At 36.3% G+C, this 27,666-nt stretch overlaps 1 protein-coding gene across 12 annotated transcripts in view; it reads left to right on the forward strand.

Annotated features, from left to right (window-relative positions):
* The window catches only part of Erc2 (ELKS/RAB6-interacting/CAST family member 2), a 909,407-nt gene that overhangs the window by 294,774 nt on the left and 586,967 nt on the right, over positions 1-27,666 (forward strand). For all 12 annotated transcript variants that reach the window (XR_016533027.1, XR_016533028.1, XM_090320748.1 and 9 more), the window contains 2 exons: positions 5,135-5,290; positions 22,374-22,541. Coding sequence is in view for 10 of the 12 variants with exons in the window: in XM_090320748.1 (XP_090176874.1) it covers positions 5,135-5,290; positions 22,374-22,541 (324 nt within the window). In the remaining 2 variants the exon portion in view is untranslated. The remainder of the gene's footprint in view (positions 1-5,134; positions 5,291-22,373; positions 22,542-27,666) is intronic.

A 27,666-nucleotide genomic window follows, 5' to 3' on the forward strand; every position in this document is an offset into this window, starting at 1 on the left:
ACACACACACACACACACACACACACACCTCTAAAAGAGTATCTTCCCACTCTACTTGCTTTCGTATTATTATACATGCTGCACTAAAGGCCTTATGCTAAATTTTATGCTCTAAAACATACCAATAGTAAAATGGCCCAGAGAAGAATAACTGCTAGCAGTTTACTTCTGCTAGTTCATTATTGTGCATCAGATACTTATTTTGCATCTTTTGGATTCGATTTTATAATGTCACTTTCATGGACCATTTGAGTTCTTTATACTTTGGAAAACATTATTCCATATTGTATTTTAATTTCTAATCTTAAGGAAGCCCCCAGATTATCTGCTTTTAGAATTTGTCTAATTATGAATCAATGAAGATGAGTGAAAAATCACAATGTAAATGTAAATAAAAATTCAGTCATTAGTAAACGGGTAATTGAGCAGTAAAATGTTCCTTTACCTTCCAAATCTATGTTTACAAATATTAATTCACTGAGTTATTGAGTCAGTGCATATAGTCTCTTTTCTGAAAGATAATAGTGATACTAATTTTGCTGCATCCAAGTTAGTATTGTGACTCTCTTATACATGTTTTTAGTCCTGTATATTAGTATTAGGCCTAGTGGTAGAGTGCTTGCCTAGTATGCACAAAGACCTGGGTTTGATTCCTTAGTACCACATACATAGAAAAAAGCTGGAAGTGGTGCTGTGGCCCAAGGACAGTGCTCAGGCCCCAAGTTTAAGTCCCAGGACTGGCCAAAAAAATAACCAGTGTGCAGCCAGATGCTGGTGGCTCATTCCTGTCATCCTAGCTACTCAGGAAGCTGATATCTGAAGAATGTGGTTCAAAACCAGCTGGGAAAAGAAAGTCCTTGAGACTCATCTCCAATTAACCACAGGAAAACCTTGTAAAGGAATCACATCTCTCTCCCCTTTCCTGTACAATTAAGACCTAAAATTCTACCAAGTGGTTGGTAGCTAAGTTGTGAGTGTACAGCTGGATACACACACACACACACACACACACACACACACACACACACACACACACACGCATTTGGACACTTACAGACACACAAATCTGATCATTTTGGACATGAGTCTGAAATCCCAGGAAATAGCAGGGATATTGGCCCTTTTGCATACTTTCACTTACAGTTTAATTTTTTTACTGGGGACTGAAGTCAGGATTTCCCTTTTTCTAGCCAAGAACTACTTGAGTCTCCCCCTGGCCCATGTCTATAGTTAAACTCATAAAAATTATTCTTACATATTAGATATCTGTATCTCAATAGAAAGGAATTTGTACATATTGATTATAATTTTGATTTTTCTGACTATATTTTAGAATGAAACTATAATCTTTATTTTGCCACAGGAATAACTAAGATGTGAATGGTGGGTTTATTTGGGTCATCAGATCACAGACAGTCATAATTATATGACTCTTTAAGATGTTTTTAATAATCTTGAACTTGTCTCAGTTTTACAGTCAGTAAGAAGTTTGGGTTGAAAATAATTGTCACTTGTATGGGAGGATTCTTATGAACTTTTAGAAGTTTATTTTTTCTCCTACCCTTTTTATTATGGCTGCTGCTTTTTTAGTTGGTGGGGATTTCATAACTCAGATCTTCAATGTGTCAACACAAGTGATTGCCTTTGTCTGTTTGAGTTGCCTTAGTGTGCTGCAGACTGGGTGGCATAATCGATGGAAATTTGTTTTTTTTTCCCCTCCTAATTCTGAAGGCTGAATCTGAGATAAAGATATAAGCATAGTATTTACCATAGCTAACATATGACACCAACCCAGATGCCCCTCAGTTGATGAGTGAATCAAAAAGATGTGGTATTTATACACAATGGAATTCTATGCTGCCATCAGAAAGAACAACATCGCCAAATGACATCGCCCCATTTGTAAGGAAATGGAAAGACAGAAAAAAAATCATATAAAGTGAAGTAAGCCAGACTCAAAGGAACATAGGCTCAATGGTTTCCCTCATTTGTCATAATTAGTACAAACCTTGGGCTCTCCTAGCAGAGATTTACACTAGCTCAAAACCTAGATACATAAGGCCATATAGGGATGACACTAAATGAAAGGACCTCCAGGATATAGAAACAAAAGCCATATGATGAGTGATTGTTGTGCGTCATGTATTATCTCTCATCTCTTTTGCTGTCCCTTGGTTATATCATGTTGTTACAATATTTTACCTTGCTATCTGATATATTGTATATATGCACATTTGGTTATTTGAAATAGGATAGGGAAGGGAGGAAAAGAAGATGAGGAGTGGGGGTGGCAGGAGGGAAATGGGGACCAAGACAAGAGAAAGGGTATCAATGTTTGTGAAGTAATACACCTTCTATCTCGTGAATATAATGTAACACTTCTATTAATTATAATCAAAATATATGAAAAAAGATAAGGAAAAACTAAAAGATGTCAGCGTAGATTGGTTCTGGTGTGGGCTATTTCTGACTTGCAGATAGCCACCTCTTGGCTGTGACCCTATATAGCAGAAAAAGAAATGGAGATAACTCTAGTGTGTTTCATAGGCGCACTAATGTCATTATGAGGGCCTTAATCTTATGACCTCATCTACTTTAAACTACTTCCCAGGCCCCATCTCCTTATACTGCCATATAAATTTTGGAAAATAGAATTGTTTTCAGTGAGTAACAGTGTTCCTACTTAAACTAATAGTATAAAAAGATTTCTAGAAATTACATTTCCAGAAATTGCGTCTATAATTGAAAACCACTGGGAAATTATGAACACTAACATGAATGGTGGTAAACTCTGGACAGTAATATTAAAGACATTTTATCTATTTTCTGTAAATATATTGCTCTTATAACTGGAAAAAAACCACAATAGGTATTTTTATCTTATTTGTTTTGTTCTATCCTGAGGCTTGAACTCAAGGTTCACCTGGAATTCCCTGAGGGCCTGGGTACTATCTCTGAGCTTTTTTGCTCAAGGTTAGTGCTGTATATTTTGAGCTACAGATCTATTTTTTTTGTGCTGGTGGTTAATTAGATATGATTCTTATTGACTTTCTTGATCATGCTGGCTTTGAACCACTATTCTCAGCTTTCAGCTTTCTGACTAGGCAAGTATTTATTATTTTTTTTAAAGAATTTATTAACATTGATTTTTACATCATATTTCAAATGGCATGTTTAACAAACAAGAATTCAAGAAGGGAAGCTCTATATACAGTAACTGGCACTTAGTTTTTAGAACATAATGTATGTATTAAAATATTATGTCTATAGAGTCATAAGTTTTTATGTCTATGTAGTTGTGTTTGTATTTCCAGTGCCATGTCCATAGCATTGGGTATACAACTTGTGAGTCCTCGCTCTTGTACTGTTTGGATCTAATAGCTACATATTAAGGATACCATGTACTTTTTGTTCCTTTGGTCTTGACTTGTCTCACTCAATATGATTCGCTCTAGATTCATCCACTTCCCTGTAAATGCCATTATTTTATCTTGTCTGTTGGCTATGTAGAATTCCATTGTATATATATATATATATATATATATATCACATTTTTTGAATCCATTCATCTGTAGTAGGACATCTGGATTGTTTCCATCGCCTGGCTATTGTTAATATTGCAGAGATGAACATAGCTGAGCAGGTGTCCTTATCATATCTTGAGTTATTATATTTATTATTGTTTAAAGGAAGAAGAAACTGCCAAATGTAGCATTTCATAATCTTGGACATTTTTCAATCCTTTAATTTCACACCCTGTTCTTTTTTCCTGACAATTAATGAAATTGTCTTTTATATACAGATGTCTAATAAGCAAAATATAAATAATAGAGCACAGCAAATAGTTGTCACACTTTTTCCTTTTCCTCTTTTAAATATGGTATGATGTTAATAATAGTAACTGTCACAGGACATATGCCTATACTAGTAATATAGAATAACAAAACAACAATAAATTAAGAACAGACATGATAGTTGATTTTTTTGTGTTAATTATAAATAGAGAAGCTTATTCATTGTATTTAATTTAGGAATTATTAGTCTTTTAGATTCTCAAAAATCCTAAATTCCATAAGAGTTAGCTTATTTTCCTTAATATTCAATAATAAATATAATGCAGGTTTCTTTAATCTTTGCAATAAAATCACAGGTACATGCCAGCAGAAAAAACTTAGTGAAACTTTTGATAGATTTCATTACAAAGATTGATTTGAACCTAATTCCTGAAACTGGGAAATTGGGAAATGCTGTGTGCGTGCGTGTGTGTGTGTGTGTGTGTGTGTGTGTATGTGTGTGTATGTGTGTGTGCTTGTGCACGTGTGTGTTTTGGTTCTCCTGTAAAAGCTTTCTCTTCTACACTTTCTGAAGCATTGTTTCTTATTATATACTCTCTTGTGTATAGAGTCTGTCATTGAATGTTTTTTCTCAATTAATCCTACATCTGAATGTAATATTTCTAGTTTTTTAGGTCTATAAATCAATAGGTTAGAAATGCCCTGCAAAGTAATCATGTTTTTTTGTCACGTAGGGACCTGACTGCTTGCAAAATAAATCATGATGTTGTGATATATTATTTCCAGTTGCAATACATTTTCAATATTTAGTGTATCGGTCATAGTAAGTCAAGATTCAGTGATTTAATTTCATGTATGTCTGTGTTTTAGATGAGAATCCTTTTCTATGTTCGTACATTTGAATTTCTCTCTTTGAGTCAAATTCCAAGCATGCCTTATAAAACCAACCACAGAATGTATACATGAACAAACCATTTTGTATGTATAAGTGAACTCAAAAATATACCTTGGTTAGCTATAACCTAAGGTTCACTAAATGATCACTAAAGTGATGTTTTTTAATTTTGTTTTTTTAACACTTTAGATTACTATTTTCCACTTATTTGTTAGTTTCGTTATGGATATTAGTGAAACACATATCAGTAACTGTGTTGTATGGATACATAACTGATTGAGATTTCCAACAATTATCATTCTGATAGTCTCCAGAAGAAAAAATATAAGACATTCTTAGTTGAGGACTAGTCAGCAGCTAGTTAATATATCCCTTCTAAAGTTGCTTTCCTAAACATGGTCTTGACAAAGCTAAAAGAAGTTTTCTTTTTTTTTTTCACCAACAGGACACAAAAATTGCTTCATTGGAGCGAAACATAAGGGACCTTGAAGATGAGATCCAGATGTTAAAAGCTAATGGTGTGTTGAATACTGAGGACCGTGAGGAAGAGATCAAGCAAATAGAGGTTTACAAAAGTCACTCCAAGTTCATGAAGACAAAGGTATGCTCCAGAGGTGCAGACTTTTATGTCTTTGGAATGACTAAAAAGTTATTGTTTGCACACATACTTGTTCCCAATGACCCCATTTTTTTGCTTTATGAATATTATGAAATGCATGTAGAAATAAAGGAGAATATACATGATTAATTCAGAAATAAGTATTTCAGAAATGGATCAGAGAAAACCTTTAGCGGAATTTCTGTTCATCTTGAGCTTCAGGCTCATCCAGTGAGTTTCTTTGGTTTTCTGTCTTGGGAATTAACATATTTTCCTTTTTTTTAAAGTTGTTGTATTGCCAGATTTATTGCCCATCCCTAGAGTTTGTCTCAAAATGAACTGCTCTTATAAGTCAATGTAACTCATTTTAGTGGTATCAAGACATTTTAGTTTTGGCATAAGACATAAGTGCTTTTAAGTCTCCATGTTCCCATTTACTTACATTATTCAAACTTTGTAAGTCTTACTTTGTTCATCCATGAAAGAGGTAACGTAGAGATAATTTAGAGATTAGAGATTAGAGATAATATTTAATGATTTTCTTCATATAAAGCAGTTAAGTCCTTTATATAAGTTCTAGAATGCCCTCAAGAAATATCAAGGGTTCTTTATATTATTGTCAGTTGCTATGGAATAATTATAAAATATTGTTTGAATAATTTGACCTACTGATTTATATTACAGTTGTTTTATTAGTGTCTATTTTCAAATTTAAATTAGGTTCTTCAAAATGATCCATCTGCTATTCTTACAGTGCATAATTATTCACTTGCTTATTTAATATTAATGATTAATCTAATTAATATCAATGATTAGTAGACTGGTGAGAAATCTCTATGGAGGCTTTGAGATACTTTTGTCTATTTATGTCTTAACTATTTTTCTTCTGAAAATGTTCACAATATCAAGTTAATTTTTGTCTTTTCTAACACATTTTTTTAAAAAATTGAAAATGCCAAAACAGAGAAGTCACAGTTATATAAGTCAGGCAAAGAGCACATTTCCTTTTAGATTATGTCACCCTTTCCTGGCTCCTTATCAGTTTCTCTACCACTTATTCTTAAATACCTTTTTTCTCCTGCATTTGGTGATGTGTTTGTCATATTATACGATAAAACAGAGTTGGAGAAAATAGTAGGAGAAAAGAGTTGAAGTGGTTTATCTCAGGAAATATATGTATGCTCTATGCAGAAGTATTAAATTCTAGACCAGAAATAAGATGTATTTACCACATAGGTATGTGAGCATATGCATGTGTGCTCATTCAAAGAATAACCAAGTGCTGGGTTTACTTCTGCCAAGTTTCTGTATTTAAGTAGACAATGAGATTATATCAGAAAGATATCAAAAATTGGAGATACTAGAAGTAGACTGTGGGATAGAGTTGGTTGTGACCATTTCCTTCCATGGATTGCCACAAAATGTCAAATCCATCTCTTGTACAATCATCCTCCCTTCTGGTTTCCTTTTGGTAGTTATTCTAAGGGAGTTGAACTGAGGCACAGCAAGTGCAGTCTTAGGGTGCCCTGATCACTTTGCGAATGCAGACCGGAGGGACAACAGTGAACGAACTCAGAAGTTTAGGGGGAAATTACTGTTCTGGCATCAGCTTGTCTCTCATTTTGTCCTTTAACAACAAGAGGTCTGATTCAAGTCATTCTCCGGTGAAAGTGCCAGAAAAATTAGGAAACTCTGCCCCTTATCATAGAGGTTGTCCAGATGAATAAAACACCATCAGCAAGCAAATCATAATCTTGATTGAGCACGTTTATCTGAGAGGTCATCAATTTTTGAGTTAGATTTATCTCATGCAATGGCTAGTTATTTTTCAAAAGTTCCAAAAGAGGTCAGGTCTGAAGAATATTTAAGGAACTCATGGTTGAATAAAGGAGAACAGTGTAGGAAGAAGACTCAAGTAGATTCTGGCCCCTTTCTGATCTCTGCCTTTTCTAACTTCATGGCCTTGGGAACTGACATATATCCTTCAGTCACACTTTCCTTCTGACATACATAAAGGGTTGGTCTGGGTGATTAAAGGATGGTTAAATAAAATAATGCAATTAAAGTATAACCAAGCCAAGCTCCGTGTCTCACGCCTATAATCCTAGCTACTCAGCAGGCTGAGATCTGAGGATCGTGGTTCAAAGCCAGCCCGGGCACTAAAGGCGGTGAGATTCTTATTTCTAATTAACCACTAGAAAATGGGAAATGGTGCTGTAGCTCATGGTGGTAGCCATGAGCTGAAGAGTTCAGGGACTGCACCCAGGCCCAGAGTTCAAGTCCCATGACCAGAAAAAAAAAGGTATTACCAAAAATAGAAATAATGAAGAAATAGTGCCATATTTGTTGAAATGATTGGTATATTTAAACGGACTTACAGGAAAACAGATTTTTTTTAAAAGAAATACAACTAAAAATGATTTCTAATTCATAGATATCCCTTATCAGAAAATACATATTAGCAAAAAGTGTTAGCAAGAGTCTGTTTTTAAGTTTTCTCCTTTAAAAGAACATTCTTACTGGTTGAACCCTGACATTTAGTGCTCATTTCTTTAATGAATTTTAAAAATTCTCCTGCTTTGAGAGGTAAGCAGGATTCTTTATTTAAGCCTAGAAATGCCAATTATTACAAGGAATGAAGTATGTAGGTTGGAGTGAAGAAAATACGTTAAGTAGCTGTGGAGAGGGTACTACATTCACATTTGTCTCTTGGACAGCTGAAGAGTAGAGCCTCCTGAAAGTTGTATAATTAAATTAAGTAGAAGGGAAGATCTAAATTACTTTTATAAATAGAACATCATTGCAAAACCAGGACATTACAATTTTGGGGAATGTGAAAAATGGGTTGCAAAAACAAAACAGCAGAGACTTAGAATCTCAGCTGCTGTTAAAGCAGAACAGTAGACATATTTGCAGGCAGGTTTTTTAGCATTTAGGATATCTGTGTCCTGTGGATATGTTCCCTGAGATATGTGAAGACTTTGTGATTTGTGCGACTCTTCCTTGTTGGAAACTCCATTTTCTATCTCAACTAAAAGGTCTTAGAGGAATCAGACTGTGTAGAGCCGAGTCTAGCAAGGCTGTGGAAAGCATTTACTTTCAGGAACATTATTGAGCCTTTGAGAATGGAATGTACCATATAAATAATTGTTTTTCCAAGAAATGATGGCATCCCTTTTCTATACAAGGCTTTGTTCCTAGCCTAACACATTTTTTCATCTACTGATCCCAGTATTTCTATCATAGCTGCTCCCTCTGCTTTTCATGTTTGCCAAAGATGCCACTCTGTTGTCTTAGATCTCTCTTTCTCTTTATTCTGAATTTGTAACACATTTTCTTATAAACCCTGACAGCTTACAAACCTCATAACCCAAACTGCATAATAATAGGCATATCACTTTCTAGACATGAAAGTTGTATCTGCAATGAAAAAGAAGCTGTTTTCCTTGGCAAAGTGGTTTTGTCAGGGTGTTGGTTGTGTCCCAGACATTGGTGGGGAAGAATTTTCAGACAGGATGAGGTGTTCCTGAAGTCCACATGGACTTCATACGAAGTATGTGATGTAATTCCTTGGGCTTTTCTTTGGGCCATTAAAGGCACAGCCTCTTTCCAGGCCTCAGCTTTTCATGGATGTTCAGTTGCATCACTTTTCATTTTTATTGAATTTATGGCCATAAAAAACAAAAATGCATATTTTATGGAAGAATATAGCTTTATCCTCTGTAACTGTATTCTCCTTAGAGAAGTCTTTTCTGTGATATGAATAAATATTTGTTTAAAAATTTACCTCGGATTGGGAGGAAGATGGTTGAAAGAAAACAGGGAACAACCAGACCTCTCCGCAAAGAAACAGACTTTTAGGGTACTGTCAGACACTCCACCTCGAGAACCACATCAAGTAACCTAAAGTGATACAGAGATTACACACCAAAGTAAGATTATAAACTGATTTCATAAGAAGACAGAAACCAGTACAGCACTTGGCAGTGACAGTGGCAAGCAGTGGCCAACCCCAGGATTTGTACATTGCTTCTCTGTGGAATTTAAAGAGCCTGAACAGGAAAAAGCAGGAATGGGAGCCCACAGCCAAGCTGGCCACAGTCAGACACAAAAACAATCTGCCCTTGCTCCGGGAGATGGTCTGAAGCCTCACTAGAAGAACTGTGAGTATTCCGCAAAAGACACGCCATACCCCGCATCCCCAACTCCTGGACTGGAACCCCTTCCCCTACGTAAGAAAAACACTGTTTTTGAAAGTGGCTGTCGGAATACCTGGACAGAAACACTTGCTGGAGGAGAAATGGCCCCATATTGGAAAATGGCAAAGAAATCTGACACTTTTGTACCACTCTTCTCTGATGTCAAACAAAAGGCTCATCCACTGGGAAACAAGCCAGCTCTGCACAGGGAGCAAGGACGAGGTCCATGGCACTCTAGCCAGGCCACCAGCCAGCTAGCACCTTGGAATTACAAAATGGAAAGCCTATAAAATAACACTGAAACACACGCACACACACACACACACACACACACACACACACACACACACACACAAACACACACACACACACACACAGAGACAGGTCTTAAAAGCTGAGTATGTTTCCAGGTCATACTGAGATTGGAATCTAGGGACTAGCCACCCTTCGATTTCTGCAAATGCTAGAGATTCCAGATACACCACAGCCCTGCCCACGCTCAAGCACTTGAAGAAGCCAGGCTGTAGTTAACAACCTACCTGGGAAGAAAAGAGCCACATCTCTCCAGTTTTGTAATGCCAGAGTTCTTCTGACCCCTTAAACTAATTTTTAGAATTCATCTTTTCTTTTCATTGATTCATATATAACCTACAGATAGGATTCCAAAATCTATTTCTCGGTTGTGTTGTAGACAGCCACACCCACAAGTCAAGATGACTTTGAATCCAGTTACCACCCAAGCCTTTAACACTCCAGCAAGTGGGGATCTCAAACTATACACACCTCCTACCTGTGAAAAAGGTACTCCAGATCTTGGCTACAAAGACAGTAGCATATCTCAGCAACTAAAACCCAGACTCCATTAAGATACTGCATACTGCATGTTGGGAGACAAAAGATCCCCCAAATTGCAGAACTCTTTTTTTTTCTGTTTTGTTTTGGTTTGTTTATCAGATATACAATCTGTGATGACTGCTAAGCCTGCTTCATAATTGGGTGCTTAATTAATTCTGTCTATATTTTTATTCGATTTAAGTTTCTTTTTGTTTTAAATTTTTCTTTATTTTCTTCCTGGGCTTGAGCTCAGGGCCTGAGTACTGTCCTTGGACACTTTTGCTCAAGGCTAGCACTCTGCCACTTGAGCCACAGCAGCACTTGTGGCTTTTTCCATGCATGAGGTACTGAGAAATTGAACCCAGGTCTTCATGCATGCTAGACAAGCACTCTTCCACTTGGCCAAACTCCTGGCCCTGTTTTCTTTCTTTTCTTTATTGTTTGCAATAGTGTCCACTTTGGTTCCTGTTATCTTTTTGGTTAGTTTGGTTTACCTGCCTCATAACAGATTTGCTCCCTGGTTCCAACTATATAATCATCTTTTCTGCACAATACCCCTCCCAAAACAAAAGTAAAGGAGTAGATAAGGGAATATTATCTATGACTTAAAACCTCTGATTTGAAGTCTATGCAATTATAGGCTTTGTGTTGGTTTTTTGACTCTGTATTGTGTTCTGTTGTGGTTACTAATTTGAGTGCTTTTGTTTCCAAATGGCCAGAACAAACCATAGAAGCACTAGAAAAACCATAAAAACACAAGGGTATGTATGAGTGTGATGAGACTGACTGAAGGTTATTAGAGGAATGCATAGAGTCCACAAACCAAAAGATAAGTGAATTCCAAGAGAAGGAAAGGAAGTCCAGTGAAAAAAATAGTCACTCATCTAACATATGAGAGAAGACACAGATCAAAGTAAAGAAGTTCATAGAAGACCTAACAGAAATTATCAGCCAGACACTGGTGGCTGATGCCACAGTTCGGAGGCTTAGATCTGAGGATCACAGTTCAAAGCCAGCCTAGGCAAAAAGTCTGGGAGACTATTATCTCCAGTTAACCACTAAAATACTGGTAGTCGTACTGTGTCTCAAAGTGATAGAGCGCTAGCCTTGAAAAGCTCATGCCCAGAGTTCATGTCCAAAAAAAAAAGCTTCACTAAGGAGATAGAAACCATCAAAATGAAAATAATAAATTAGAAGGCAGGAAAATAAATAACAAACATAGATTAGATATTATAGCGAAAGAGGAGATAATTATCCAGATTGAATACTTCTTAGTCCTAACTTTCAATATGAATGGACTTAACTCTCCAACTAAATGACATAAATTGATTGGTTGGATAAAAAAGCAAAACCATCAATCTGCTGCCTCCAAGCAACACATCTTGCCCACAAAAACAAACATATTCTGGGGCTGGGAGTGTGGCCTAGTGGTAGAGTACTTACTTAACATGCACAAAGCCCTGGGTTTGATTCCTTGGTACCACATACACTAGAAAAAGCCAGAAGCGGTACTGTGGCTCAAGTGATAGAGTACTAGCCTTGAAGCAGCTTAAGGATAGTACCCAGGCCCCGAGTTCAGACTCCAGGATTGGAAAAAAAAATTCTGAAAGTGAAAGGCTGGAATAAAATCTTTCCAGCAATTGTTGCCCATAAATAGACTGGAGTAGCAGATAAAATAGACTTCAAATTAAAATTAGAGAAAAAGGTTATTACATGTTGATGAAGGGATCTCTACTCAACTTCATCAAATAAGTACTACTAAAAACACATAGATAAAAACATATTGACTGTTGGTTACTTCAATTTATCATTTTTTAGCAGGAAGAACAGTGCTGCAGTAATATCAATACAAAACTTCAAACTATATTACATAGCCCACCGAGCTGGCTCATACCTGTAATCTTAGCTACTCAGGAGGCCGAGATCTGAGGATCAAGGTTCAAAGCTAGCCCGGGCATAAAAAGACCTGAGACTCTTATCTTCAGTTAACCTTTAGAAAATGAGAAGTGGGGTTTGGCTCAATGATAGGGCAGTAGCCTTGAACTGAAGAGCTCAGGGATAATGCCCAGGCGTAAGACTAGGGTAGTAGCCTTGAGCTGAACTACTCAGGGACAGTGTCCAAGCCGAGTTCAAGCCCCATGACCCACCAAAAAAAAAAAAGGCAAGAGTAATGAAACAAATGCAAATAAAATGCAAATCAATAATCAGAAATGCAAATAAAAAAAGAATACAAGTCAAAACAACACTGAGATTCCATCTCATCCCAGTTAGAATGGCCATTATAAAAAAGCTAATAATAGCCAGGTGCCAGTGGCTCATACCTATAAACCTGGCTATTCAGGAGGCTGAGATCTGAGGATCATGGTTCAAAATCTGGGAAACTCTTATCTCCAATTAACCACTAGAAAACCAGAAATGGCATTGTAGCTCAAGTGGTAGAGCAAGAAATGGAAAGGTTCATTTTAGTTTAGTGTTTTTTTAAATTGTTTTCTTTCCCCCCATTTTCTTGCTGGTTTTGATTTCTGTATTTCTTTCCTTGAAATTTATCATATTTGAGGAGAGTAAGGTGAGGCACAGAAATGTGGGACAAAGGTTGAGCTAATTCAGCAGTGAAACTAACTAGACACTATGTTGTAAAGAAAACACCCAAATTGTGGATGAGTGGTAAAGCTATGAAAACCTGAGAGAAAATGAAGCAAGAGGTGATACTGTTTAAACAAATTGTATTCATTATGTGTCTTATGTAACTTCAGCCACTGTGGACATCATCTTTATAATAAAAAATTCTGAAAAATTACTTGCTGAAAGTGATACTCAGAGAGCTATTAGATGCTACTGCCCACTTCATTATTTGTAAGTTGAAATAGCACCATTACTATTGGTCTATTTTTGGCGAAAGTAGATATTCTTAGACCCTTCCTGCTCTTTCATTCTATTAACACTATTCTTTAGACCAAATTGATTTCATTCAAATGTGTACTGCCTTATTCACACACCAGTAAACACTGATCTATTTTTATTTTTTTACTACTCATGTAATCTTTATTTTGGCACTCAGAGCTAAAAGTTTTCTGAGCTTTTGTTTCAGCGGAATCATCTCATATGGGGAATCAACTATATATTTGCTGTCAGCTACAACTGACTATGGTTTTGAGGACCATATCCCTGAGAACAGTGATGCTCACACCTCAGTTTGACTTATCATTTCAAGTAGCCCTAATTCTGTTTACTTTATATTTTATTTATAGTTTTTATATTGTCGTATATGAGAGAGAGGGAACTTACTTTTGTTCCAGGCATTGATGCCTACGGAATCATGCTTCATGTGGTCATAAGGAAGTGATTGTGCACCATAAATTGTGTTTCCAGGAGCAGTGCTCTGTTATTTCAAAATGCACATGGAAAGCAACCATAATTATTTTCCAGAGAACTTTGAAGCAAATTCATAATCCTTTTAAAGCCATTTTGTATTCGCCTCCATCAATGCTTTGGAACTTGAAAGCTGGATGAAATTTGTTTGTTCCCTGATACAGTGTAACTAAGGGCGAACCAATATAACAGCAATATTCACAAGACAATATGATGGAAGTGAACTTTCCAACCTGGTAAGGGGGAGGGGAAAGGAAAATGGGAGAAAAACATATGAAGGGTATGTTTGAGAAGTAATATACTCACTACCTTACGAATGTAACTGTAACCCCTCTAACAATAAATTAAAAAAAAATAATGTGCTCCTAAACCTGCTTTCTCATAAAATGTACAACATGTATCCTTATGAAGACAGGAATCTCATTCTTTGTTAATCATACCATTCTATTCTTACTTAGCTGTTAATGCCAGTAGCTTGTTTATTGTTATGGCAGCTTTTCTTTTTTTTTCTTTTTTGGGGGGAATGGGGTCACAGGGTTTGAAGTCGGCCTGGGCAGCATCCTAGAGCTCTTAAGCTCAAGGCTACTGCCCTATCCCTGGGCCTGGGTGCTGTCCCTGAGTTCTTTATACTGCCTACCTTTGAGCCAAGCTCCACTTCCCATTTTCTAGAGGTTAATTGGAGATAAGAGTCTCAGGTCCTTTTGTACTCAGTCTGGCTTCGAACCTTGATCCTCAGATCTCAGCCTCCTGAATAGCTAAAATTACAGGCATGAGCCATCTGGCTCAGCCTAGCTGTCAGCTTTTCTTGTAGAAAACAATGAAAAGTCTTAAATGAGCTATATTTTGAAAACATATGTATGTGAGTTGCCAAGTTAGAATCTAACCCACGAGAAGAAGCTTTTGTTCTAAGTAGAGTGCAAGTTATTTATAAATGCTGGCATTTGTTAGATGGATAGTCTTGAGCTTTAGCTTCATCATGATAAGGACATTATGGAAAAGACACAGAGAACCAACAGTTTTGCCACCCGAAGACCTGGAATTCCTGATAGATGTCTGCTTTCTCCTAGGGCAAATGAATAATAACTTCCTTACATCACTCCTCTTCCACATAGACTAAGGGATTCGGGGAGGTGGAGAAGGAGGGTGGGGGCATGTATTTTAAAAGCTGGAGTCAAGTGAAAATGACAACACTGGTTTTGAGCTTCCATAACCACAGTTGGCTCTCACATGGATAGGCTTATGTGATGATTCAGAAATTTCAAATAAGGAATATTGTGTGGAGGAGTTTTTGTTCAATTGTGCTCCCAGGAACACAGTGTTCTAAAAGACTACACATTCAATGTCAGCTTCAACATTTCTCCTGAAAAGAGTCAAAAAATTTCAAGGCACAATAAACACAAGTCACAAAACATGAAAAACAAACCACCACAAGCAGTAATTAGCAATAGAACCAGTAAAAGAAGTTAGAATTGTAAACAAAAACTAAGTATAAGTGATTAGAGACAGCATTGAAAATATGAGTGAAGATCAAGACACTGTAAAATATCAAGCAATGCTAAGATACTAGCAAATGTAAAGAAAACCAAATAGAAGAGCTAGAGATTGGGAAACAGAAATTAGTTTAAAAGCTTATTTTTAACAGTGGAGTGGGCATAACAGCAGAAGAGGAATTTCATAGGTTAACAATCAGAGCAGAAAAAAATAAATTAAAGATATAGCAGGTGGAATAAGATCTTACATGAATATAATCTGGGTTTCATAGTGGAAGAGATATGAAGTAAGAGCAGAGTCACTATTCATAAATCTTTGAGGAGGTGAAGTCTGAAATTTTTCCAAAACCCATGATATGTTAAAATTTGTATATTCAGGAAGTCTTATTTACCACAACTGGATAAATGTAAAATAAATATATATATTTTTTATCAAAGAGATTTTGAAAAACTATAAACATCTCAGGAGCAAAGAAAAAGGTTATTGTAACTTTAAAGTTTACTGGAACATTGATCCAGGAACGATATATGAATGGCTAAGAAGGACATGAAAAGATGTTTACAGTAGCCACAATAAGGTCTCACTTGACTCACACATTAGAATGATTATAATGAAATCTAACAAGTGTTGGTGAGTGTGTGAAGACACTAGATTTCTTTTTTTTGTCTTTGCAGTTGTTCTTTTTTTTGCATTTTTTTATTGTAATTAGTAAAAGGGTTACATAATATTTGCCAGATACACATACATTGATACCCTTTCACATGTCTTGGTACCCATTTTCCTCCCTCCCCCACCCCCCACCCGTCTTGGTTTTCCCCCCTTCCCTATCAAATTTCAAATAACCAAATACAAATAAATTCAATATATCAGATAACAAAGTGAGATACTATAACAATATGAGATAACCAAGGGACAGCAAAGGAGATGAGAAACAACATAGTACATTAAGGACAACAATCATTCGTTATATGGCTTTTGTTTCAATATCCTGGAGGTCCTTTCAATTAGCTTCATACTATATGGCCTTATGTATCAAGATTTTGCTCTATTGCAGATCTCTGCTAGTAGAGCCCAAGGTTTCTACTGATAGGACAAATGAGGGAAACCATTGAGCCTAATTTCCTTTGAGTCTGGCTTACTTCACTTAATATGATTTTTTCTAAGTCTTTCATTTCCTAACAAATGGGGCGATGTCATTTTTTTCTGGCAGCAGCATAGAATTCCATTGTGTACAAATACCACAACTTATTGATCCACTCATCAACTGAGGGACATCTAGGTTGGTTCCATATCTTTGCTATGGTGAATAGTGCTGCAATGAACATTGTTGTGCTAGTGGATTTAGTATGTCCTTGTTTCTGGATGGTTGGGTAAATGCCAAGTAGTGGAATTGCTGGGTCATAGGGGAGTTCTATGTTTAGCCTTTTGAGGCACTGCCACACTGCTTTCCATAGTGGTTGAATGAGTTTGTACTCCCACCAACAGTGTAGTAGTGATCCCTCCTGGCCACATCCCCTCCAGCATCTGTTATTATTCGTTTTCCTGATCCTGGCCATTCTAACTGGAGTGAGATGGAATCTTAGAGTTGTTTTGATTTGCATTTCTTTTATGACCAGATATGTTGAGCATTTCTTCATGTGTCTATAGGCCATTTTTGTTTCTTCTTCAGAGAAGACTCTCTTTAAGTCTTTGGCCCATTTTTTAATGGGATGGTTGTTACTTTGGAGATTAATTTTGGAGTGATTCAATTTTTTGAGTTGTTGATATATTTTAGATATGAGGCCTTTGTCCATTGTTTGGTTGGTGAAGATCTTCTCCCACTCTGTAGGCTTCCTAATTAATTTACTAGCTATGTCCTTTGCCATACAAAAGCTCTGCAGTTTAATGCAGTCCCACTTATCCAGCCTTTCTCTGATTTGTTGTGATTCTTGGTCCTTATTAAGAAAGTTTCGACCTGTGCCAAGGAGGCCTAGTGTATCTCCTATTCCTTCCTGTAAAGTTTTCGACACTAGACTTCTTATACATTGCTAGTGGGAATAAAACCTGGCACAGTGACTTTTGAAAACACTTCTTCTAAATACTAAATGGAGAGTTGCTTTGAATACAAGATTGCAGCTGACACACTGATTTCATTTAATGTGGATATATCCCAATAGTGTGCTTGCTGGGCCATATTTAAATTTTTTCCACTTAAATTTTTAAAAATATATACTGTTTTCTATAATGTCTGTACTAATTTAGTTTTCCATATGCAGTGTGATTCCCTTTTTTCACGTGCTTGCTAGCAGTGGTTGTCTTTATTGTTTGGATAATAGGTATTGTCATTGGAGTTAGTTGATCCATAATAGTCTTGATTTCTATTTCTTTATTTTGATTAGTGTTGCTAAGAACAACAACAATATTATATGTTGTTTTATTGAGAAATATCTATTTAGGTTTAGGTCCTTTTAAAAATTGGTTTAATATTTTTGTTAAAGAGTTATTAGAATTCTTAATGTATTTTAGATATCAACCCCTTAACAGAGTATTGTTTCTGTATCTACTGAAGAGTGTTAATGATATTTGAGATACAAACAAAGAAAAGTTATTGATAAAATGTGTGAATAAATCTAAACAACTGCAGACGGTAAAGAAGTAACCATGAAAAAACTGCATGCTTGTGGCTCACACTTGTAATCTTAGCTATTCTGGAGGTTGATATGTGAGGCTAGCTGTTTAAAGTCAACCCAGGCAAGAAAGTCTGTGAGACTCTTATCTCTAGGTAACTACCAAAACAACCAGCAGTGGAGCTATGGCTCAAATGGTAGAGTACTAGTTTTAAGCACAAAAGCTAAAGGACAATGCTCAGGCTCTAAATTGAAGCTCTAGGACCAGTACCCCCCTCAAAAAAAAGAAGTAATAAATACATTAAACAACAAAAAAAATAACTGAATTAGCACAGGTGACAAACATAATTTGTGTAATGGAACCAACTGGTAACTGGGGTTAAGGTACCTTAAGAGCCTTATATCATTCTCAAATAAGATAAACATAAGAATTTGACTTTAGACCTCAGTAAGTTAAAAACGTAAATGTTATAATTTCTAGAACAGCCTAAAATTAGAAAGAAGTAGAAATTTAATATAAATAAAAAACACAACTTTTAAATGTGTTAATATTGCATGTATGAGGTCGTGAGTCAATGGTAGAGTGTGTGCCTGGACTGTGCAAAGCCTTGAGTTCTTACCTCAGTACTACTCTCCCTCCCCTCACATATATTTGTACTGAATGCTTGATTTTGTCAGACACAATAAGAATATGTATACTTGCTATTATAAGAGACTTGTATAAAATAGGGTTAAAAATACCTCGAAAATGGGAAAAGATATTTAGTTTAATTCTAACTATAAGAAAGTTGTTGTGGGCTTTAAGATAGAGAGGCCATTTCTCATGCTATAATAATTGGCAGAACTTTAAGGCACATAGTAGATGATTTTAAGCTCTAAGTCATCAGATGAGATTTGGAAATATGGAAAAGTTAACCTACACCATTAGTACTGCCCAATACTGTACACATTGTAACAGTTATTGGGTGCATTTTACTTTTAGGTGTACTATGCACAAAGTTAATTTATGATAACAGATCATATGTTGTCATAAAATAAGGTCCACCAAGCCTTCGAATGTCCAGTCTCAATAAGCAAAACTTAAAATGCTCAAGGGGCACTAGTGGCTCACACTTTTCATCCTAGCTACTTAGGACTCTGAGCTCTGAGGGTTTCAGTTCAAAGCTAGCCTGCACAGGAAATTCCTTGAGACTCTTATTTTTAATTAACCATCATGCTGGAAGTCGAGCTGTGGCTCTAGTGGAAGCCTTGAACATAAAAGCTTATGGAAAACACTGAGACTCTGAATTCAAGCTCCAGAACTGACATCCTTAACTCCCCCCTCACCCTCCAAAAAAGAAAGAAAGAAAATATTTGAAAATAGGGAAATTATGTGTTTGGAAATAGAGAAATATACTTATAAGTGATTCATGAATAAATGGCAAATAATAGTAGTTGGATAATAGGCCAAAAAATGTCAGTGTTACAAATTAAGTTAGTGGGAACAAGTTGCTGTCAGGGAAATTCATTCTTTTAAGTATAACATAAGAGTGAAATATAGGTTGAAATTAATTAGGTTAAGCATGCAGTATAAAAAGTTTGAAAAATAAATAAATAAATAAATAATAAAAGGTAATCCCAAAGAAGGGAAATAATATGGAAAGAACTTTAAAATAAGAACAGAAAGAAGTCTTTCATAGTAATGTAAGTAAATATTCCTTATTACAATAACATAGTTAAGGTGAAAAATGTTCAAGGTTTGCTTGTCATCTCAGCTATGGAGGAAACATAAATAAGACGATAACGTCCAAGATGGCCAGAGCAAATGTGAGTACCTGTTCTCCAGATACACAAATCAAAAACAGCTGTGTGTGTGTGTGTGTGTGTGTGTGTGCATGTGCGTGTGTGCTCACGCCTCGAGGGGTAGAGTGCCTGCCTAGCAAGCATAAAGTTCTCAGTTCAAGAGAAGGTACCACTTCACCCACAACAACAAAAAATGAATGTGATGAATCATGAGACACAAAAAATGTTGTAGTATATATCCACTAGTAGTTTAGATCCCCTAGTAGTATAGTATATATGTTGTAATATATAATACACCTGTAATCCAATTTCTTAGGAGCCTATCATTTGAGGATCATGGTTCAAGTCAGTGTGGATAGGAAAGTCTGTGAAATTATTGTGTTTTTTTTTAGCATTTTTTATTGTGGTGATAATGTATAGAGGGTTTAGCGTTACATTCATCAGATAATAGATGCATTACTTCTTGCACATTGATACCCCATGAAGACTGTGAAATTCTTATCTATGATTAACCACTAAAAATCCAGAAGTGGAAGTCAAAGTGGTAGAGTGAAAAAGTATGGAACAGCAACCAGTCCCTGAATTCGAGCCCCTGTGCCAACATATTCTCTAATGATTTAAAAAGCTGTGGCACAGTTATAATAAAAGAGAAATTTCTGAAACTGAAAGAGGTATTTATAAATATCTATTATCTCTGTCAATGAAGAAATTAAACCTTTTGTATGCAAAGAGAAAAACAATCAAATTTCAAGTTGAATGTTAGAACACTGAAATTCTTTCATTTAAATCCCACACATGACAGAGATGCCACTGGTATAACCCATCCTTCTAGTTTCTCTTCCAGAGTAGGGACAGAACAGGCATACAAGCATTTTGTTGCATTTAGTTGCTGAAAACAAGACACATTCCATTGCTCTTTCACAAGAGGATAGACAGATTCCATCTCTAGTTGTGAGGTGTGACGTTGAGGAATTGTTGGAATAGTTTCTGAAGATCTAATACCACAATTCATATCAGATTGGCAAAAATGTATAAGGCTAGTGACATAAGATGTTGGTAAGGATATGGAGTGATTAACATACTTACAAGCTATTTGTGGTCATGCAAATTAATATAACTGTTTGGAAAACTTTTTGGTTTTATCTAGTGAAGTTAGATTAAGGTGTACATGCAATGTGATCCAGAGATTTAACTCTTTGATGGACATTCAAAAACTGATTGCCACATGTACTACCTGATGTGTATAAGAATGTGTACACTGGCCAGGAGTTTGGCCTAGTGGTTAAAGTGCTTGCCTAGCATACATGAAGACCCAGGTTCGATTCCTCGGTACCACATACATAGAAAAAAGCCGGAAGTGGTGCTGTGGCTCAAGTGGTAGAGCTCTAGCCTTGAGAAAGTCCAAGGACAGTGCTCAGGCCCTGAGCTCAAGCCCATGACTGGCAAAAAAAAAAAGAATGTGTACACTGGCACTGCAATAAGAACAAATCCTGGGAAAAAACTAAAATGTCTGATGGTAGAAGAATACACAAAAATTATACTGAATATAATGAATCATAATGGAATACTCCACTGCAAATGAATGAATTCTGTGAACATGGATTCAAATGGACATGATTTAATTTTGGGGAAAGAAGTATTATAAAAGTATTTACAATATGAGTGAAGTATAAGAATATGTAAAACCAAATATCATATTACTTACAAATGCTGAAATATTTGGTAGCCCTAATAGACAAACCCCAAATTCGGAGTATTGTTTCTTAAAGGGGATAAGGAAATAGAAATAGGACAGGATATAGGTACACCTAGTTAAATTTGCTTCATATGGATATTTCTTGCATTGCTGTTTCTACACCATTCAAATATTTTATGTTTCATGTCTTCTCAATATTGAATATAAGCAAAAACAAAATCGCTCTTTTTTTCGAGCGTTTTCTTTCTTTTTCATTTCTTTCCAGTGCTGGTTTGGGGTCTTGAACTCAGGGCTTGGGCATTGTCCCATGGCATTTTCACTCAAGGCTAGTGTTCTATCAGTTGAGCCATAGCCCAACTTCCAGCAGTATTGGTACTTAGAGCTGAAAGTCTCACGGATTTTCAAATCTGCCTGGGCTGCCTTCAAACCTTGATCCTCTGATCTAGCTACTGAGTCTCCTGAGTAACTAGGATTATAGTGTGAGCCACCAGCATCCTGCTTTTTTTTTTTTTTGCCAGTCCTGGGCTTGAGCTCAGGGCCTGAGCACTGTCCTTGGACTTTCTCAAGGCTAGAGCTCTACCACTTGAGCCTCAGCACCACTTCCGGCTCTTTTTTCTATGTATGTGGTACCCAGGAATCGCACCCGGGTCTTCGTGCATGCTAGGCAAGCACTTTAACCACTAGGCCAAACTCCTGGCCCGCATCCTGCTTTTTGATGATTCTCTTTAGTCATGTAAGTTTTTGAAGCATTATCTCCATTCTGAAATTATATGTTGGGTTAACTAATTGTGTCATCATCTTTTTTTATATTCCTGGGGATGATAGTGATAGAATTTTCCTGGATGAGTAGATTTGGCTGGGAAGCCTTCATTCCATTATGCACCTCTGGCTTAGTGAGACAAAGGGCACTTATTGACTTTACTCTTCCTATGTGGCTTCCTCTGGATTCTTTAGACTGTAATTTCTAGGAAAATCTCTTTTAGCATATTTAATGACTTGCACTATTGGATTAATAATCAGTAGCTATTGAACACTAAACAAAGTTAGCTGTTATCAAATATGAAGTATAAGAATCATGTTTTCTCATTTTGTACAATTTTACTTTTCAGATTGATCAGCTGAAGCAGGAGCTTTCAAAGAAAGAGTCAGAACTTCTTGCCTTACAAACAAAGCTTGAAACCCTCAGCAATCAAAACTCAGATTGCAAGCAACACATTGAAGTGCTTAAAGAGTCACTTACTGCCAAAGAACAGAGAGCTGCTATTCTTCAGACGGAGGTAAGGCATGGTGAGAGGATTCAAGAGACGAGATGTTGAGGTTTGAGAAAGTGTCCTTTCTTTTTTTATTTATTTTTTTTGCCAGTCATAGGGTTTGAACTCAGGACCTGAGCACTGTCCTTGGACTTTTCTCAACCCTAGAACTCTACCACTTGTGCCACAGTACCACTTCCAGCCTTTTTCTATGTATGTGGTACCTGGGACTTTGTGCATGCTAGGCAAGCACTCTGCCAGTAGGCCAAACTCCTGGCTTATTTTTCAAGTCTTTTCAGATGATGGAATCAAAGATAATAAGCTAGATCTAGAATGATTTCATTTTTAAATGAAAATCCTAAAATAGTTGATATGACCAGTATTTTCCTTTACTCTCTGTGTAGGTCTGCCTCCTGGTACTCATACATAGCTCCATATTTCAATTTTCAAAATTCTTCTTTCTATTTAAGATAGTATTTTTGTTTCTGAAAGAGGATGATGGTTTTTAAAATTTCATAGTTAGATGTCCATTGCAACATTACCATAGTTAAGATATAGAACCAATTCAGATGCCCCTCAGTAGATGAATGGATCAAAAACAGTGGAATTCTATGCTTTGGTCAGAAGAATGGCATTCCCCTATTTGTAAGGAAATGGAAAGACTTGGAAAAAAATCATATTAAGTGAAGTAAGCCAGACCCAAAGAAACATAGACTCCATGATTTCCCTCCTTTGCAATAAATAGTTTATGTCGAGGATAGTCCTAGCAGCAGATCATAATAGCTCAATAGCTATGTATGTGTGATCTTTTTTGTTGTCGGTCATTGGCCTTGAACTCTGGGCCTAGGCACTGTCCCTGAGCTCTTCAGCTCAAAGCTAGTGTTCTATCTCTTTGAGCCACAGTGCCACTTCCAGTTTTCTAGTGGTTAATTGGAAATAAGAGTCTCAGGGACTTTTGTGCCTGGGCAGGTTTTGTAATGCAATCAGTAGATCTCAGATTCCTGAGTAGCTAAGATTACAGGTGTGAGCCACTGGTGTCTGACTATATGATCCTTTAAGATGATGCTAAGTGAAATGAACTCCAAGATATAGAAACAAAAGGGTCTTTTTTTATTGCTGTTGTTTTTAATGTACTATGTGAAGTTATTTCTTTTTTCTTTCATTTTTTGTCCTTTGATTTATCTCCTGTTGTCATTTTTTTATTTTGGTACCCTATGTTTTAAATATATGATATGATATCATATATCATATATATATATAATAATCTGATTTGTGGAAGGTAAAGGGAAAAACAAAATGGTGAAGCAAAGTACAAAGGGTAAACCAGCCATGTTGGAAATAAACTTTACAACTGGGTAGTATTGTGGGGGTAGCGGGGAATATGAAGGAGAGGGTAACAATGTTTGACAAAAAATGTATTCATTACCTTACTTACGTAGCTGTACCCCCTCTGTGCATCTCCTATATAATAAAATTAAATTAAATTTTAAAAATTCATAGGAGAACAAAAACTACATGGCTCTGTCTGGTTACCTTGCTTCTCATTTCCATTTCAATCCATGTACATAAAATTCATTCATTTTCAGTGGAATATTCCATTATGATTCACTATATTTACTATAATTTATCTATTCTACTACTAACAGACATTTTAGTTTCTTCTTAGGATTTGTTGCTATTGCAGTGCTTACTGTACATATTCTTTTACATATCAAGTGGTACGTGCAGCAATCAATTTTTGAATGTCCATCCAAGAATTAAATCTCTGTATCACATAGCATATGCATCTTAATTTAACTTCTCAAACCTCAGCCTCCTGAGCAGCTGGGATTGCAGATATGAGCCACTAGCACCTGGCCTTTCCCTCCTCTCCCCTTCCCCCCTCCTCCCATCCCTTAATCCTTTCTGATACTGACAATCCTACCCTTATCTGTTTCCCTTTTCTCATTCTCTTCCTTACTTTACTTCTTTCAAATTAATGAAGTCCAAGTTAGACTGATAAGTATTTCATGGAAAAGATGGTGGTGACATCATGTAGATAGCATCTGTCCCACATTCAAGAGTTAAAATGACCTAATGAAGAGATGGTGCTTTGAAGTTGAAAAAGAATATTCTCCATGTGCAAAGAAAATGAAATGACATTTCTGAGTCTTCTGCTTTGATGTTGGGAGTGTACAATTAATGAATTTATCAGCTGGAATCATCTGAGGAAATTTCAATGCCTTTTTTTTTTCTCCTGGTAAGGTTTGTATACAGAAACATGAGAGAAAGTTACCTACTGTCGCCCATCTCTCAGAGAAAGCAATTTAGGTTGAAATTAGCTCTAATTGTAGGATCATAGGCAATGGATTGTGGGCAGCAGGGTAGAATATTTTAAAGTGATTTCTCTTCTTGGAATAGCAGAAGGAAATGAGAGTCACCCTAATATAAAAGGCTGATGTCACCGGCTACTCTCTTAGATATGCTATAAACAACAGATGAGCTGATGGAATAGTTATCTCTATAAGGAAGGCTCTGCTACCAAGACATTTGTGTTTGGGAGGGGGTGGGCTAAAGGGCAGGGTGAAGGGGGTGGGACATTGTCTGGGTTTGTGGCTATGTGGCTTGGCTTCGTGGTTTATTTTAACTTGTACAAATGCCCAGAACTTTTTTGACGTGTGTGCAATAAATCAATAGAATAATAATTACACATCTACAGAGATATACCACATAGCTTTTAACCTAACATTTTACTTTCTAAAATAGCTTCAAACAGCCCCAAAGCTAGGCTTCTTATTTTGTTACTTCCCTTGATGTTTCTGACATACCAAAACTTACCTCATTTGTCTACTCACACATTCTATGGTGGTAGGTATAAGAATGATTTGGGTTTCTTTTGCAAGTTGATTTTTCTAGATTTTAGCATAGTCCAATATTATGAGGGACAAATGTTAAGCTATGAACACCACATTAGAAATGGAGTTGTGTGTGGTTGGGCCCCAGTCTCTCTGCCCAGCAATTGTAATGTGAATCATACCTGAGCTTCTGTGAACCTTCAGGTTTCCATCTGTAAGTTGTCAGCCATTGTGTCATCATGGCACTTTTGTGTATAAAGTTCTTTGTGTATAGAAAAAGTTCCTTGTGTATAGAAAAGGGTTCTAAATAGAAATTGTGCTTCTATTGCTGCTGTTATTATTGCTGTTTGGGGTGTTTATCAGGGATGTTTTGACAAGTTGCATATAATTACTTGCTGTCTTATTCATTCTGTGTTTTAATTTTGAGAGTCCCTTTTGAATCTTTAATGTGTCTCTAAAGATGCCAGGATTTCAGATTTCAATTGAGTCAATTTTTACAATATATTAGAAACATGAAGAGAAGTAAAGATGTTCTTAAAGTAACCATCTGTTTTTTCTATCTCTAAATTAAGATATTTGTTTTTATTTTTCCTGACCCAGCATGATTTCCAAACTGTCTGTCATGGCAACTCTTAGATGCATACTGTTTTGGAAAATGTACCATCTAACAGAGATACACAGTGCTCACTTGTATAATATTTTTATTCAAGATAGGTAAGGAAGGGTCCCATGTATCTAAGAATAAATACTTGAGAATTACACAATGAATTTGGTACTCTCTCCAGAAAAATTTTCACTGTATAGTATATATAGTTTTTTTAAGGATTTATTAATATTGATTTTTACATCATATTTCAAATGACATCTTTAACAAACAAGTATTCAAGAAGGGAATCTCTGTTAGTATATATAATTTTAACTGGCTTATAGATTCTTTGAAGTACTTCCAAGAACTTAATACCAATGATCTTTGCCTTTTGCACTTTATAATTTTTTTCATCTGCTTCATAATTTTTAAATGACTGCTATGTGCCTACCCTCATCAAGTAGAGCCTTGTGTGTATATGTGTGGATAAATATTAGAGAACTGATTTGTAATGCTATGAGCTCTCAGTCACTTCATTACCACTGATTGCTAATAATTCTATATACTCTTAGGTGGATTTCATCTACTTTTTGTTGCATAAAAGCTGATGAGCCAGGCGCAGTGGCTCATGCTTGTAATCCTAGCTATGATCTGAGGATCAAGGTTCAAAGCCAGCCCAGGCACAAAAGAACCTAAGACTCTTATCTCCAATTAACCCCCCCCACCCAAAAAAAAGCTGATGAGTAGAGGAAGAAAGGACATATGGAAAAATAATTAACTGTTTAGCTTATTTGAAGACTAAGGTTTACAAACTATTCAGTATGGCTATCTGTATCATTTAATTGAAAGCTAGATTTGTTAAGGCGATTATTGTGATAAACCAGATTCTCTCTAAGTACTTTCAATTCACTCATTTCCCCTCTTCTAGAAATGGAATGCTTTCTATGGAATGATGGGCTCTCTATTGACTTAATTATCTCATTAGTATTTGATTATCTTGGAAATACATTAGTTGGCTGTCTTTCAAATTATCTAGGTCAGAGAAGTGTCATTTGAGGTATTGTATTGAGCATCTGTGATGTATGTGGTTTGGAAAAGGATGGTGAACCATAACTTTGGGAACTGATGGTTTTAGTCTTTTAAATTTATTGCCCAAGTGTCTTGACTAGTGTCTTATGTCTGCTACAATGGGTATTAAAAACACAGTAGCTAATCAGGAGTCCTGAGATCTGAGGATCACAGTTTGAACCAACTGTGCACGAAAAACTGTGAGACTCCTTTCTCAAAGTAAATACCAAAAAGCTGGAAGTAGAGGTGTGGTTTAAGTGGATGAGCACTATCTTTGAGCATGAAAGTTCAGGGACAGAGCCTAGGTCCTGAGTTCAAGACTTAGTACCAGCATGTGCATGCATGTGTGCATACACACACACACACACACACACACACACACACACACACACACACACACACACACACCACACACACACCACGCCCAAACCCACAGAACAATGAAACCACTGGTTAAGTGTTTTTCATGCGATACTTAATGTTATTTACCACACATAAAACTGATAATACTGATCTTAGTGCTTGTAAGGAAGGAAATGGAGACTCCAGGAAGATGGTGAATGACAATGATTCGTTTCTAGATGTTGAACTCTTTGAATGAGGAATCTCAGCCTTTCCATGAGACTTTTCCTGGCTTGAGGACTACTTTTCTGACAGGAAATAG

This window comes from Megascapheus bottae, chromosome 2, assembly GCF_031878675.1.
Source record: "Megascapheus bottae isolate mThoBot1 chromosome 2, mThoBot2.hap1, whole genome shotgun sequence".
Classification (NCBI taxonomy): domain Eukaryota; kingdom Metazoa; phylum Chordata; class Mammalia; order Rodentia; family Geomyidae; genus Megascapheus; species Megascapheus bottae.